The 15,787-nt window shown below is 35.1% G+C and overlaps 1 protein-coding gene and 1 pseudogene across 1 annotated transcript; one reads left to right on the top strand and one right to left on the bottom strand.

The window, feature by feature from the left end:
• The first annotated feature begins 1,065 nt into the window (after nucleotides 1-1,065).
• Nucleotides 1,066-1,756, top strand: LOC149169966 (galactinol synthase 4 pseudogene; annotated as a pseudogene).
• A 9,796-nt stretch (nucleotides 1,757-11,552) lies between these two features.
• On the bottom strand, nucleotides 11,553-12,637 carry LOC149169967 (galactinol synthase 2-like). Its single transcript, XM_089427204.1, has 3 exons — nucleotides 12,377-12,637; nucleotides 12,148-12,282; nucleotides 11,553-12,027 (listed from the first exon to the last, which is right to left on the bottom strand). The coding sequence occupies exons 1-3, from the start codon at nucleotides 12,593-12,595 to the stop codon at nucleotides 11,773-11,775; spliced, it is 609 nt and encodes a 202-aa protein (XP_089283330.1). The 5' UTR covers nucleotides 12,596-12,637; the 3' UTR covers nucleotides 11,553-11,772.
• Nucleotides 12,638-15,787: the final 3,150 nt, after the last annotated feature.

Genomic DNA, 15,787 nt, shown 5'->3' on the forward strand with positions numbered 1-15,787 from the left:
TGCCTTGTATGTGATTTGAGAGACAGGGAGATTACAACGGCTGAAATGAATTAGGAAGAAAATTGCGCCGCGGAAACCAGAAGGAAAATGGAATAATAAAACCCAGATGAATGGACTGGGTTTTTCTTTGAGAACAGAGCTCAGAGGAAATATAGTTGTAATGGAGGTTCCAATCCATCACATAAAAGAATCAATCGCTTAAGATAATTTTAACAGAAATGGATACGCCGACATGAATACTCTAGCATTAATTTATTCATAATACGGGAGTTGACGCTGCTGACTCTAGCATTAATTTATTCATAATACAGAGATTAATTTATTCATAATACAGAGAATCAATGTAATAGATGCTCTTACAAACAGGCAAGGGCTAACCAGCCATATATTGAGTATGCACTTGCCATCTATGTATGTGGTGCATGTCAGTGGGATGGCATACATAACTCCGGCGGGCGACCTCGCGTTTCCGGTGACATACGCGGGACCCACCAACGAGGGCCCGCCCGCCCCGTCTCGTTTTTGACTCCTGTGGCCAGCATGTGTTTCCGGTGGAGTATGCGGAGGAGTAGTCGGATAATGTGTTTCAGGCCGCGTGGGGATGAGCATTGAAGAAGATAATTAATTACGTACATTTCTCCGCAGTCCGTCGTTTCACTCGCTGCTCCCAACCCCAATCATGAAGCCGCACGATTCACTGATTTGAATTTGAATTGATTTATCGCGCCAATTTCATTTTCATTTGCAGTCAATATCCGAGGATTGAATCGTGGAGTTTGGGTTGTTTTGTTACAGTGTTGTGGAATCGAGTTTGTTTGAGGTTAAGGAATGGGATGCAATGGACAAAACCTTTATGGGGCACCAGGGCTCTTCTTCCTCAATCACTTTGGATGGGTATGAAGGGTAATTCCCCATGGATATTTCTACACGGTTATGGATTGCTTCTCCGAGAAGACATGGAGCCACACTCCGCAGTACAAGATCGGATACTGCTAGCAGTGTCCATAGAAGGTGTCATGGCCCGTGGAATTAGGGCAACGACCCTCTCCATACTTCAACGCTGGAATGTTTGTTTTTAAGCCGAGTCAGCTGACATTCGACTGCCTTTTGGAAACTCTGATGGCTACTGTGCCAACGCCCTTCGCAGAACAGGTCTGGATCTGTTCTCATTTCAGTGAGGATCATGCACATTTTTGTTTGGTTTACCAGATCTAATTTTGACTAAATTGTGGTATATGTTTTGTAGGATTTCTTGAATATGTATTTTGAGAAGATATACAAGCCCATTCCTCTGGTGTACAATCTGGTTCTAGCCATGATGTGGCAGCATCCCGAGAACGTGAACTTGGACACTGTCAAAGTTGTTCACTACTGTGCTGCTGTAAGCTTTCTTTTCACTGCAAATTTGGGTTCGATAGAAACAATATGATTTATATATGAAAGACGAGATAGGTTTTCTGAGCGTACAGGGTTATATTAATGGATGAATGTGGATGTGCAGGGATCGAGGCCGTGGAGGTACAGTGGGGAGGAGGAAAATATGGAGAGGGAAGATATAAAGAGGCTGGTGCAGAAATGGTGGGACATATACAATGACCCCTCGTTGGATCACTCGGGATCATGCGACATAATTCCAGATCCAATTTCAGAGTTGGATGGAAAATCAAATGATCTGCAACGAGTGGCTGCTAATTCATTCTTTGCTGCTGCGACGGCAACAAATCCCAACTTAATGCCTGCACCGCCTGTAGCTTAAGAGATTTCAAATTTGCAGAAGTCGCCTGTAGCATAAGATATTTATGGATGTATATTTTAAATGCTTTGTGTGTAATTTGGTTGAAGCCCACATTGGCAAGGAATCTACAGAGATTTTTTCAGGTTTTTTCCTGAGAAGGCCTTAGCACTTCCACTGTGCAATCCACCTTCTAGTCTGTCCCATACATTGTCGCTTAACTTATAAGAAAGTAGTCGACAATGTCTACAAAATCATTTGAATTTTTATATGAGAAGGAATAAATTTACGTGAGAGGTAATCCTTTTGATCAAGATATTTATGTGGATTTGTAATATTATTTAGTATTCTTATTATTAAAACGACGGGGCCAATCTGTTAAAACAAGTGATAAAATTTGAGATTTTTTTTTTAATTGTATATTTAAAATGCAAATAAAATAGTCCAATTTCATTCTTGTCAATTCAATTAGGAAATATTTTGAAATTTATAATTGAGTTACCCTCAAGTCAAAGTTAGTAAAGTCGGACTTAAAGGGAAGCCAATAATTAAACCTGCTGATTTTGAAAGTTCTGCTAATTTTGTAAGCCTCTCCATGAATTGTTTTTTATTTTTAAATTAGTGGTTTGTTTGGTACATTTCACTGTTTTAAAATTTTATTTGAGGTATAAAAAGCTAACAATTAGTTGTTTTTTATTTTATTCTAAAATAGGTATATATATATATATATATATATATATATATATATATATATATATATATATATATATATATTGGGAAATAAAAAACTAACCATCATATTTAATTTAATTTTTAATTATGTTTTGTGGAGATGATAAAGTGGATTCATAGTAAATTATAAAATTATTTTATGTAAATGATATTATTTTAATTATAAAAATAAAATTAATAAAAAATTATTACTATTATTATTTAATAGTTTGTTTTATTTTTTATTTTTAAATTGTAGATAAACATTTGTATTTATTTTATTTTAATTTTTCAAAAATTTTAAATAATAATTGATTAATTTTGTATTAGTAAATAGTTTTAGTAAAAATGAACTATACGTTTATAAGTGATGTTATAAGGAATTTTTAATTATAAGTTACTTTATAAGGAAATTTTAATTAAAATTTAAAATTTAATCTAATAAATGTAATTGATCAAGAGGACTCTTTTAAGTGATGTGATTGAGAGGATTGGAAGGTTCAATATTGATGCAACCCCATAGCGATCACTGAAGAAACCTAGACCATCTCAAAAAGGTCCCCCAAAATGGCTCACCAAAACACTTGAAAGTATTCATTTTGATGAGGTCGAAAAGAGAGGAACCATATTAGGTATTTAAATTTTAATTAGAAATTAGTTATCATATTATATATTGATTGAACATGCTTAGATTTTATTAGCATTTTTTGATGAGTAAGGTTTCATTATGTTAAATATATATTGTCTTCATTGGCTTGTTATATTTGGCTTGATTCTCATAGATATCATAGTTACGTTTGAAGAGCTACGTGATAATTCCAGTGCATCAATGAATTTATATTTTTGCATAGCCATAGATTTCAGTATCATTTTTTATTTTTTATTATTATATGCGAGCTGTTGTTTGAAAATTAGCCTAATTGATAAAAGTAATCAAGGCAGTGAGAGTGCCATTCACCAATTTTCTAAGAGAAGAAGGCCCCAACCTCTTGAAAATTGTCTTTTTACCTTAAACCTTTCAAACACCATAGTTCTTTGCTTTCATTTACTTCTCTTCTAGAATAGAATGATGATTCAAGTACATGCTAGTTAAAGAGATGAGTAGAAGACTATGAGCAACCACTCATCTTCACTCTCATAGATGAGGAAGGTTGTAGTGCATTCTCATCCCTATAACTAGTATTGGCTCTATATTAACTAAGTTGAGTAAAAGATTGTCAGAATGTCCACTTGCCTCCACCAAGAAGGAAGGCCCTAGTGCATTAGTTATCCTTTTTGATTGAAAACCCCTTTGATCATTTTCCCATCATTTGAGTGAAAACTTGGAATTTTTGAGATGATTGCATAGAGAAGTTGGATTTGTGTGAGAGATCATAGTATATGCCTAGTTTGAAGTATTCTTAAATCAAGTAAGAGTGATTTCATTACAAGCTTGTGTGAATATGTTAAGAGTTTTGTTTCATGATTCTTGAATTGAGTTGTTAGTTTTGATTTAGAAGTGACAAATAATCTAACTTAACTCATATTACATACTTTAGTGTGCTTCAAAGTTTACAAACACTAAATTGATATAAAATCATGTCGACTCACAAACACCCCTTCAAATTAGGGGGGGGGGGGGGGGATGTTATACACCTAATCCTTTGGGATTGGTTAGATAACTTGTAAATATGTAAATAAAAGGAAATATGAGTAGTTATAAAAGGAATCGACCTTGGAAGATGAAATAAAGGGTCACTCTTGTATGTTATATAAGTCTATTTTCATCAATGCAATATCAATATGATTCACGACTCATATTCCTTGGCTCGACAAATTGAAACACGAAAAACCATATAATTCTTCTCTTGAATCAGAAATCGTTGATCTTAGATGAGTCATTAGTGATTTGGCTAAGCAAAGGCAGAATGATGTTCATTCCATGGCTCCACCCTCATCTTCTATATTGGATTATTTAATTATGTCAATTTAAGCTTGTCAAATCATTGACATAATAGCCCCAATAAATATGCTAGAGTCTAAATGATATTCATGGTAGAAAACACAAGTTTTTTGGCCTTATTAATCAACTTTTGTTATAAATTTTAAAGTCTTAAATTTTCTCCCTTGTAACAGGTGCACAATGGCAAAACCTCCCCTCCCGCTTTGCTGATGTGTTAATGCGTCAAATTTAAAGCATCGACATGAAAAACATCTAGCAGACGATCAGTTGGTTGGTCACCTCATAGGTGTGGCTAGATATGCAATCTAAGTTATGGAAGAATGTTAAGTATCGATTTGGTACACTATTGAACGAATTAAGTTTATGTCAGATGGTGGAAGCATAGATCTGATGAATGCCAATATGATGGAACCCAATAATTATTTGAACACAGTGATTCATTTCTTATGGGAAGAAAAAATTATGAGAATTCCTGGCTATGGGTTTGATGGAACACTAAAACATCATACCCATAGCTATGGGTTTAATGCTTTGCATGCAGAGCATTAAATGGGGATGCTACATTATGCTTGGAGGTGGTTATGCTTTGGATGCTACATTTTACTATATAACCCCTTTTATACCCCCAAACATATACACCCATCGATGCCCTATATCACTCCCCAATACCTATAGACCCCTTAATTCTCTACATCACCCTCCAATATCTATACACCCCTCGATACCCTACATCAACCTCTAATATCTATACACCCCTTGATACCCTACATCACCCCCCAATACCATTATGTTGACTTTATTTTTCGCAATTTTAAATGTCCCTTTAATAAGGTATTGCTCCACAATATGAATCGCTCCAAGTAAAAATACCCCTTATTTTTACTAGAGATGCTCTTTTATTCTGCCAATACCAATAACCACCCCGCCTCCTCTCCCCCCCCCCCCACACCCCCCAAACCCAATACCCTACACCCCCTTCCCAATACTTACAATTCATTGACTTTATTTTCACAATTTTAAATGCTCCTTTATGGATGAATGTAATAAGATATTGATCCACAGAGGGAAGCCCTCTTAGAAGGCGAGCGATCAAAGTCCTTAAAAAGATCCATTTTCGTATTTAAATAAGATGTAATAGTTTCATGATGCATTTTTGTTCCACTAATGGAGCAATAGCTACAACCCCCTTGAGGAGGAAAGTCCTCTATATATATCTTCAACTTTATCACTCAAGAAAGAAGTGGATTCCCCAATAATTTACCTCATTTTGACTAAAGCTAATATCTAAATTCAATTCATTTAGACAAAATTATCTCTTTGATTTTGATTTGGTTTCTTTTTTTCCTAATAAAAAATTATCTAAAACATAGCATCAAGCAAATTATAAATATCCTAAAAAATATCATTTGTTACACTTAAATGTTATGTTCTCATAATCCAAAGAATATCTTAAAAAAAAAAAAAACATATAACTATATTTTATACCAATTACGATTATCTCCAACTTTACATATATTTTCACATAAAAAACAATACCCTTGTTATATTAAATTTAATTAATTTAAGAAAAAAAATGAAGTCCTCACCACATATTCCTAATTGATTGTAAAAAAATATCAAACTCGCACAATCATTTGTTATACTCTATAATGAATTTCCAAATTCCCATCTTGCCAAATTTTGTGGCACTGTCCTTCTCAGTCAGAATCTATTTTGAAGTTGCTAAATTGATTTATAGAAGCAATATGGACTGACCATGCAATGATGTCCTGTCAAAGGTACATTGAAGAATTAAGAGCAATAGAAGATAGTCTCATCCTTATCATTGATGAAGCTTCTGAGGGTTATCTCACGGAGAATACAAAGGATAGACTTGTTCAGCTGGAATCTAGAAAAAAAAAAAATTGTATGAACAAGAAGCTACTTGGAGACTTAAGAGTAGTATTGTTTGGCTTATGGCAAGAGATGACAATACAAAAAAAATTCATAATGTTGCAAAAGGCAAGAAATCTACAAATACTATATGGGAACTGCATGACCTAGAAGGTAATAGAGCCTCTTTGTTTGAAGATCTTGCAAATATGGGAAAGTCTCATTTTGAATCCTTGTTTAAATAACCTCGATAAGCAATGATAACAGAAGTTGTGTGATTGCCTTCTTTTTTCCTAGTTTTTCAAATAATGTAAAGAATGCGCCTATAATGGAGGAAATGACATCTGAAGAATTAAAAGAGGTGTTCTCAATTTTTCAAAAGGACAAGAGTCTTGGTCTTGACAAGTGGTGAGTGAAATTTTCATTGCTTTTTATGAACTAATTGGAGATGATATTCTTTGTGTTGTGGAAAAATTATGAACTACAGGGTTGGTTCTATATTCATTTAATAGTACTTTTATCGCTTAAATTCCAAAAGTAGACAACCCTACTACTTTTGACGAGTTTCAACACATATCTCTATGTGATTGTGTATATAAGGTCATTGCCCATCATTTAAAGCCAATCTTATCTAAAGCGATATCAAAAGAGTAGTTTAGCTTCCTTGAAGGGTGTCAGATCCATGAAGCTATTGGAGTAGCCGAGGAAGGACTACATAGTCTAAAATTAAGGAATATCAAAGGTGCAATTCTAAAGATTTACCTTTCAAAAGTATATGATCGAGTAAGTTGGATCTATATTTGTCTCTTACTTACACATCTGGGGTTTAGTATTCCAATTGTAAACTGGATTATGAGCTACATAACCTTTATTTCCTTCATTGTTCTGATAAATTGATCAACCCATGATCAACCTCACCTTTCTTTCATGCTCAAAGAGGTCTTTCGGCAAGTTTGATGTCAATTATCACCTCTTCTATTTTTATTGGTCACTAAAGGATTAAGTCAAATTCTTGGGAGGCTAAAAGAAGTGGTTCTTTGAAAGGATTATTGTTGGCATTGTGATGCATGCGTTGTACTTGATGGCAACCCTCTCATAGACGAACATCTCACTTATATATGCCAAAGAAGCAGTTATCGGGAGGAATCGGGCCTATATAACCCTTGGATGCATGGTTTAACTCTATCGGGAGTTGTTCGGGCGATCAAATCCCATATATGCATTCATTAATACTATCGGGAGGTGTTTGGGCACTTAAAACCCATATATATATGTATATGTATATGTATATGTATATGTATATGTATATGTATATGTATGTATGTATTACATAATAATCAATAGCATGTATGCATTGGACCCGACGACATATCGCTTTTGGTTTATAATAATATTGCATCCGCAGTATATCGCAATGCATAAAGGGTTGCCCACCCCAATCCTCCGATTGCGATAAGAGGTGGCGGACCCGATGGAAGCATTAAAGGCAGCATATATTAACATCGCATTCGTGGTAATCCATTGCGATAACATATGGACCCGATGGCATTTCAAATGTGGTTTATAATAATATCGCATTCGCAGAATGTCGCAATGTATATAGGGTCGTCCACCCCAATCCTCCGATTGCGATAAGAGGTGGCGGACCCGATGGAAGCTTTAAAGGGATTTTATAATAACATCGCATCCGCGGTGATCGCACAGTTTATAAAAGCCTTCCACTTCAAATTTCCGATAGCGATGAAAACAGCGGACCCGATATATATATAAAGGCTGGTTAATGGGCATGTCGCATCCGATCCATCGGATCGGACGTCGGGAATAGGCCATGATATGGGCATGCGCTGGTAGCGATGAGAAGCGGACCCGATATAGTATTATTATGGGTTCATTCAGTTTAAAGTCCGCCTTTTTTTGTTTGGACCGTTTTCATCGTTTTCCCGCTTAAGCCTTTTTCTTAAGAGATCGGTCAAAACAGTTGCGCCACAGGATTTCGGATCCTCTGGTTTCGACTCATGGTTTTATCAAAATCATGACTATATAAGAAGAAAAGAGATCCTTTGGCAACGCATTGATTATGAATTGAAGATCTTAAGGGAGAATTGATTGGCATTCTTGTGATCGGTTAAGGAGCAATTACTGATCAAGGAGAATGCGCGTAGAACAGAGCAAAGGATCGCAGGCTTGAAGTTCAGACATTTCTTCGAGAGAAATCGCATTGCTTCAGGTGTATTGCAATTCAGGTTCTGGGTGCGCATATTGGGTTTCTCTTGTGCCTAGCCTCCGGGTGCACTGTTATATGTATATCTTCTGCATTGTGTTCTGATTTCGGCATAAACAACCTCTGTTTTAATGGGTGACCAGATCGAGCATTTATTTATATTTTGATATAGTGCTTGGGTTGGCGCTTGGGTGATTTTGAAAGATATGTTGTATAAAGAAAATATATATTGATCTAATGCCTGGGTAATTCTGAAGATTTGTTTATACTTGATGACCATTTGATCTTCTTGGATCCAGTCTGAAAATTAATGAAACGTGGTCCTTGAACGAAGTAGGGGGTTGTAGCTCCTTCCAGGAGAGACTGGAAAACGAGAGAGGGTTGTAGCCCTCTGCAGGTTGCAGCCTGCGTACTGGTAAAGGACTGCACCAGTAAAAATTCATTGTAAAAGAAATTCTATTTGAAAGAAGACAGAGACATATTGCAGCAGGTGGTTTTCACCCACATTGGGTTTCCACCTTATATCAGGTGTTCCGTTGTGTGACAATCTGTTTTTAACTGTTCTTGTTCATCATTTTATGGTACTGACATACAAGTTAATTATCAATTTTGGAAGAATAATTTAAAGCATAAATCTGGATAATTTATTGAAAAGAAATTAATAATACTGATTCACCCCCCCTCTCAGTATTATTTCCAACAATTATGTGTATTTTTTGGGCTTCTCACTTCAAATTTACTATTTGTAGATAACATTCTCATCTTTTGTGATGTTACAAGAAGATATTCTACAACCATCAAATATGCACTTGCTCTTTTGAAGTTGTTAAAGGTATTAAGATTAACATAACAAAATCTACTTTATCTATTTGTGGGTTGAATGTTGAAGATATGGATTTTTATCAAGGTATGTTTCCCTTTGTCACAGATGAGATTGTTGTGGGATTGAAATATTTTGGATTTAAGTTAAAACCTAACTCATATAAATTTGCAGAAGGATTTTGGTTAATAGAAAAAATTGAAAAAAGGCTTAAAAATTGGAGCTTAAGATGGCTTTCTAGAGCTGGAAGACTTTTTCTTATTAAATCAGTCCTTGAGGCAATATTAGTTTCTTGGATGTGGCTTTCCTGGATTCCAAAAGGCATATTAAACAAGATAAAAAAAACGTTGTAATCTTTTATGGTCAGGTTTATCAGATCAATCTATTCTTCCATGGGTAATCCAGATAATAATAGTTGCTCCTAAAGATTTTGGAGGTTAGGGTTTAAAGGACTTACATTTTTTTTCAAAAGCTTTAGCAACTAAAGTTGGTTGGAAATTACTAAAAACTCACTCTCATTGGACGAAAGTGGTGTATATCTAATATATACACCCTATGCAGTGAGAGGACTAGATTTGCTTACCCAATAAATTGAAAAGCAATGTTTTTATCATTTGGAAAGTTGTTCTCTCGTAATTTTTATTGATTGATTCAAGCCTAGCTTGGAAAGTGGGTGATGGATCACATTTAAAGGTTGATCAATCCTTGGATTGGAATTCATATTGATCACAGACTTCTTGAACATTTGATTGAATATCTACATGGTAATGACCTCGCTTACTTGAGTCAAATTGTAGATCTAGCACAAACAAATCTATGGAATCGAGGTTGGGTTTTGAAAGATCATTTAGGCATACCCATGCATCTTCATCATTTCTAGATTAGATACATTGGCAGTTTACCTGCAACACATCTCATATTAGCTCAAGAGGAGGATGAGTTGGTTTGGTCCCATGATTCCTAAGGGGTTTATACGCTAAAATTTGGATATGCTTTTCTTATATCTGATAGATTGTAGGATGTTCATGAGGACTGGTGGGAACTTTTATGGAAAATTAAAGTTCCCAACTTGGGAGAATTTAACAAGGAGATGTTTTCAAGGCCCAAACAAATGTGTCCTATGCAAAGTTGATGATTCAAGAATCTCTCAATCATTTATTCTTACTGTGTCCTTATTTTAAAGGTGTTTGGAAATATGTTATGAAAAAGTTCATATTTGCAGGTATTTGGTTAGGTGAAGAGTTAATGGAGGTATGTATTCAGTGGACTCATTGAGGGAGAACAAATTGTATCAAGTATTGCCTCTTTTAATAGTTTGGGGAGTTTGGCTTGCAAGAAATAGAGCTATCTTTGAAGATGACATCTTTCCCATTGAAGTTTTTGCGACACAAATTTTAGTTGTTTATGAGCTTCTCTTGAAGGACCAAAGAGATAATAACAATAGAATCCTAAATCCAACAGTCGTTGATAGATCTCATCCTTGGGAATTCTTTGATGGGACTTCGCAAGGAGACACTTTTGGATGTGGGGGAGGATTTGTATTACATATTTTGGAAACTCATTTATTTTCTCTAAAAATGGGTTTGGGAGCAAGTTCCAACAAACTATGCACAACTCTTATCCTCAAAATTGTTGTTTATGTTTACAATTGAGAATAGAGTAGATAGTCTTTCTAAAAAAAATTATGATTGGATTTTGGGACCTCATAGATCAAAAAACAACAACAAAATGATCAGCTCTATCAATTTTATCATAAACCATTCATTAATAAAACTGATTAAATATAACAATTTTCTTTAAGTTCACATACTTCAACAACATTTTGTAAGACTTTTTAGTATATCTCCATTTATTCATACTTATCTCATATAACAATTACACGTACCAACATTGTTTTGATATTTATATTTAGTTTTATTATAGTTATTTTGGAAAACGATGACTATATAACCCCTCTTTCTAGAATCCTAATAAATCATCATATTTAAATATATATATATATATATATATATATATATATATATATATATACACCTTTTTCCTACCCAAAAAAACTATATAACATTGCTGATGACTAATGATGAAAGATACCAGTGAAGTTTGGCTTTTACTAGCCATCAGGGTTTACTAAATTTTATAATAATTCATAATTACGTCACATTGCATGCGTGTAAATATTTTCATATCGATGCAGAATTAAATGAAAATTAAATATTTTTTGAATTACAGAAAACGAAAGAGTAACCATGTACGTCCAGTCATACAAATGTCAATTTGTATATTTACAAATATTAAATAAATTCGATTAATTTACAACCAATAACTGTAAGCGCAACAGCAATATCCTCATCTTTGAGGACATACAGTATGATCTTCTGTATGATATACAAATTGTCCCCGTCTATGCCGGTGGATTAAAATATACATATATAAATATCTTATGCTACAGGCGACTTCTGCAAATTTGAAATCTCTTAAGCTGCAGGCGGTGCAGGCATTAAGTTGGGATTTGTTGCCGTCGCAGCAGCAAAGAATGAATTAGCAGCCACTCGTTGCAGATCATTTGATTTTCCATCCAACTCTGAAATTGGATCTGGAATTATGTCGCATGATCCCGAGTGATCCAACGAGGGGTCATTGTATATGTCCCACCATTTCTGCACCAGCGTCTTTATATCTTCCCTCTCCATATTTTCCTCCTCCCCACTGTACCTCCACGGCTTCGATCCCTGCACATCCACATTCATCCATTAATATAACCCTGTACGCTCAGAACACCTATCTCGTCTTTCATATATAAATCATATTGTTTCTATCTAACCCAAATTTGCAGTGAAAAGAAAGCTTACAGCAGCACAGTAGTGAACAACTTTGACAGTGTCCAAGTCCACGTTCTCGGGATGCCGCCACATCATGGCTAGAACCAGATTGTACACCAGAGGAATGGGCTTGTATATCTTCTCAAAATACATATTCAAGAAATCCTACAAAACATATACCACAATTTAGTCAAAATTAGATCTGGTAAACCAAACAAAAATGTGCATGATCCTCACTGAAATGAGAACAGATCCAGACCTGTTCTGCGAAGGGCGTTGGCACAGTAGCCATCAGAGTTTCCAAAAGGCAGTCGAATGTCAGCTGACTCGGCTCAAAAACAAACATTCCAGCGTTGAAGTATGGAGAGGGCCGTTGCCCTAATTCCACGGGCCATGACACCTTCTCTGGACACTGCTGGCAGTATCCGATCTTGTACTGCGGAGTGTGGCTCCATGTCTTCTCGCAGAAGCAATCCATAACCGCGTAGAAATATCCATGGGGAATTACCCTTCATACCCATCCAATGTGATTGAGGAAGAAGAGCCCTGGTGCCCCATAAAGGTTTTGTCCATTGCATCCCATTCCTTAACCTCAAACAAACTCGATTCCACAACACTGTAACAAAACAACCCAAACTCCACGATTCAATCCTCGGATATTGACTGCAAATGAAAATGAAATTGGCGCGATAAATCAATTCAAATTCAAATCGGTGAATCGCGCGGTTTCATGATTGGGGTCGGGAGCAGCGAGTAAAACGACGGACTGCGGAGAAATGTACGTAATTAATTATCTGCTTCAATGCTCATCCCCACGCGGCCTGAAACATTCTCCGACTACTCCTCCGCATACTCCACCGGAAACACATGCTGGCCGCCGGAGTCAAAAACGAGACGGGGCAGGCCGGCCCTCGTTGGTGGGTCCCGCGTATGTCACCGGAAACGCGAGGTCGCCCGCCGGAGTTATGTATGCCATCCCACTGACATGCACCACATACATAGATGGCAAAGGCATTTATGACTCAATATATGGCTGGTTAGCCCTTGCGTGACGCTGCTGACTCTAGCATTAATTTATTCATAATACAGAGAATCAATGTAATAGATGCTCTTACAAACATGGTATTAATAACATTAATTTATTCATAGTACAAAGAACCAATATAATGGGTGTTATTACAAACATAGTATTAATCCAAAAATTATAGCAACACTGGAAAATGATAAAACTATTTTAATTCAAGAAACAAAAAATGGGTTTACCTAAAACTATTTTAATTCAAGAAACAGAAAATGAAGAGGCAAAAACTTACCTGTAGTCCGCTGATAGTTGTATGCTTTATCTGCTCAGAAAACAATTCAAGAAATGTCTGGAAAAATAAAAATTGGAGGGAGACCCTGCATACTGAATTGGAACGTTGATTTGGTTCCAAATTATTATCATTCAAGATGGACTCCAAAAGATTATGAGAGAAACCTACCGGCACTTCGGTTGAACCAGTTTTACTCTTGTCTTGTTATTTCCAGGCGGATGGGTGAGAGTTTGTTCACGTTGAACTCTTTGTCTGTTAACAGAACAATCAAAATTAAATAATACAATAGGTTAAAGAATACAGAGACATCAAAAGGTCGAAATCTACATAGACCCTCCATTGAATCATGAACAGAACAGAAATCATTATGAGATCATTTGACACCATCAACAATATTTACATTATGCATCAGCAAATTAAGATTTTAGCATAATCAATCCAGACTATAATTTGCTGAAATTAATGTCTCCGATTAGGATTTATAGTTCCAATGGAACCTGCAAATTAATTATCGCTGAACTCCCTCTCTTCATCCACAAATAAGCTTACAGAGGCGCAAACAAATGGACTGTATGAATGCATGGAACAGTTTGAACATCTACGCACAAAATTAGAAAACAGGTTCTGAAAGATGAAGAGAATCCAGAAGTAATTGAACTTGTGAACTGCATAATCAAAAACCTCATGATATAACTCTGCCTCATAGCTTTTCCTATCAACCACTAATCTGTGAGGGACAGCGCAACCTCATTTTTAGCGGTTCGGAGCAACCGTGCCACGTCATTTGTAGCCGTTTGGAGCGATGGTGCCATGTCATTTTAAACCGTTTCCATTAACTTCACTATTAAACGAAATATAGCATGCCACAGCATTTCTAGCCGTTTCAACGGATGGTGCCACATCATTTGTAGCCCTTCTGACTAACTTCACTTGGAAAGTAACATGCCACTTTCTATTATTGTTTTTATTAGTACATTCTATCCACTTGCACGGTTATCAACATCAACAATGGTGATAATGATATGGCAGGTCGTTATTATGAAGTGAACTAACATAGCATAAAATATTCCTTGCCAATAATGTGAGCTGGCTGATGGCATGTGCTCATAGGGACAGAGATTAAGGGTCATGAAATGTAAAATAACATTGCTATATACTGAAAAATATTATCATATTGAAAGTTTATCATTTCACTGTGAATAAAGGATATCTTTTAAAAATAATATATGAAATTTTTAGTTTAAATATTATCAAAAAAAAATTAATAGGTTCATTAAATTTAGTAATTAAAATAATAGCCTAAGATTATATTCATTATCTTTCAGGAAAAAATTAAAATAATAAGTCTTAAGTTATACAGATTATGGATCATAGAAATTAATTTATTACACAACAAATTAAAATAATAGGTCAAAGGTTATATTGATTATGGTTCATAAAAACAAATTAAAATAATAAGTCTTAAGCTGTAAGGATTATGGATCATAGAGATGAGAGGTTATGTATGATATGCATTTGTTAGAATTATTTTATTACTAAAATTTATGAGAATAACTAAAATATGAAAAACAAAGAATATGTAAATCAACAAATCATCCACAAAAAGGAACACAATATGAATCTTAGAGAACTTAAAATAGGAGGAAATCTAGTTAGAAGGTAAGTTCATTGGTTTTCTTTGTTTTCTTTAGTAATGAAAATGCAAATAGAAAGAAAGAGAAACTTACTATCAAGTTTCTTCGACATGATGGCCTAAGTGGCTACTACAAAATCTTATTCCTCATCTATTGTTGCCTAACATCTCACTCATACATGCCTTCAACAACCATGAAACAAGTACAAAGCTAAAAGAATTGAATCTCCTCTCTTTCAACACGCCTAGTATTTGGTATATGGTAATAATCATCTACATTTAAGGCTTTTGCATTTCGCCACCCTCACTTATCACTAGGCTTTAGGCCATATAGAATCTTCTTAAATGTTTATATTAGGGAAAATGTTAAGCATCAAAATTTAGCTTGAAGTGTAGAAATCTTGACAAATCCTACTAGCTACTTAAATTTGTTTGGCCATATTCATCTAAAAATATAACGATTTTATATACTCTATAGAATTTTGAAGAATTTTAGAGGTCAATCCATCTTATCCTCCTTAGGCACATCGGAAACGCATATAAAGTTACACAAGAAAGCATATGAACATTACATAGCTATGGTACCTATTAAGGCCATATTTATCCTACCGTAACATAAACAAGTAGTACACAATATATAATATCTATGTAGTAGGAAATTCATAGATACACAATATATCAACATAATTTCCATTTTATGCATTAAGGTTTACATTACAAATTT

Source organism: Pinus tabuliformis, chromosome 4_2, assembly GCF_031772625.1.
Source record: "Pinus tabuliformis cultivar Carrire ecotype Pingquan chromosome 4_2, CPIR1, whole genome shotgun sequence".
NCBI classification, from domain to species: Eukaryota; Viridiplantae; Streptophyta; class Pinopsida; order Pinales; family Pinaceae; genus Pinus; species Pinus tabuliformis.

Coding starts and splice junctions, on each gene's coding strand:
- LOC149169967 (XM_089427204.1), bottom strand. CDS start 12,595: ATGGATTGCTTCTGCGAGAAGACATGGAGCCACACTCCGCAGTACAAG. Junction 12,283..12,376: donor CAACGCCCTTCGCAGAACAG/GTCTGGATCTGT, acceptor TATGTTTTGTAG/GATTTCTTGAATATGTATTT. Junction 12,028..12,147: donor TTGTTCACTACTGTGCTGCT/GTAAGCTTTCTT, acceptor GTGGATGTGCAG/GGATCGAAGCCGTGGAGGTA.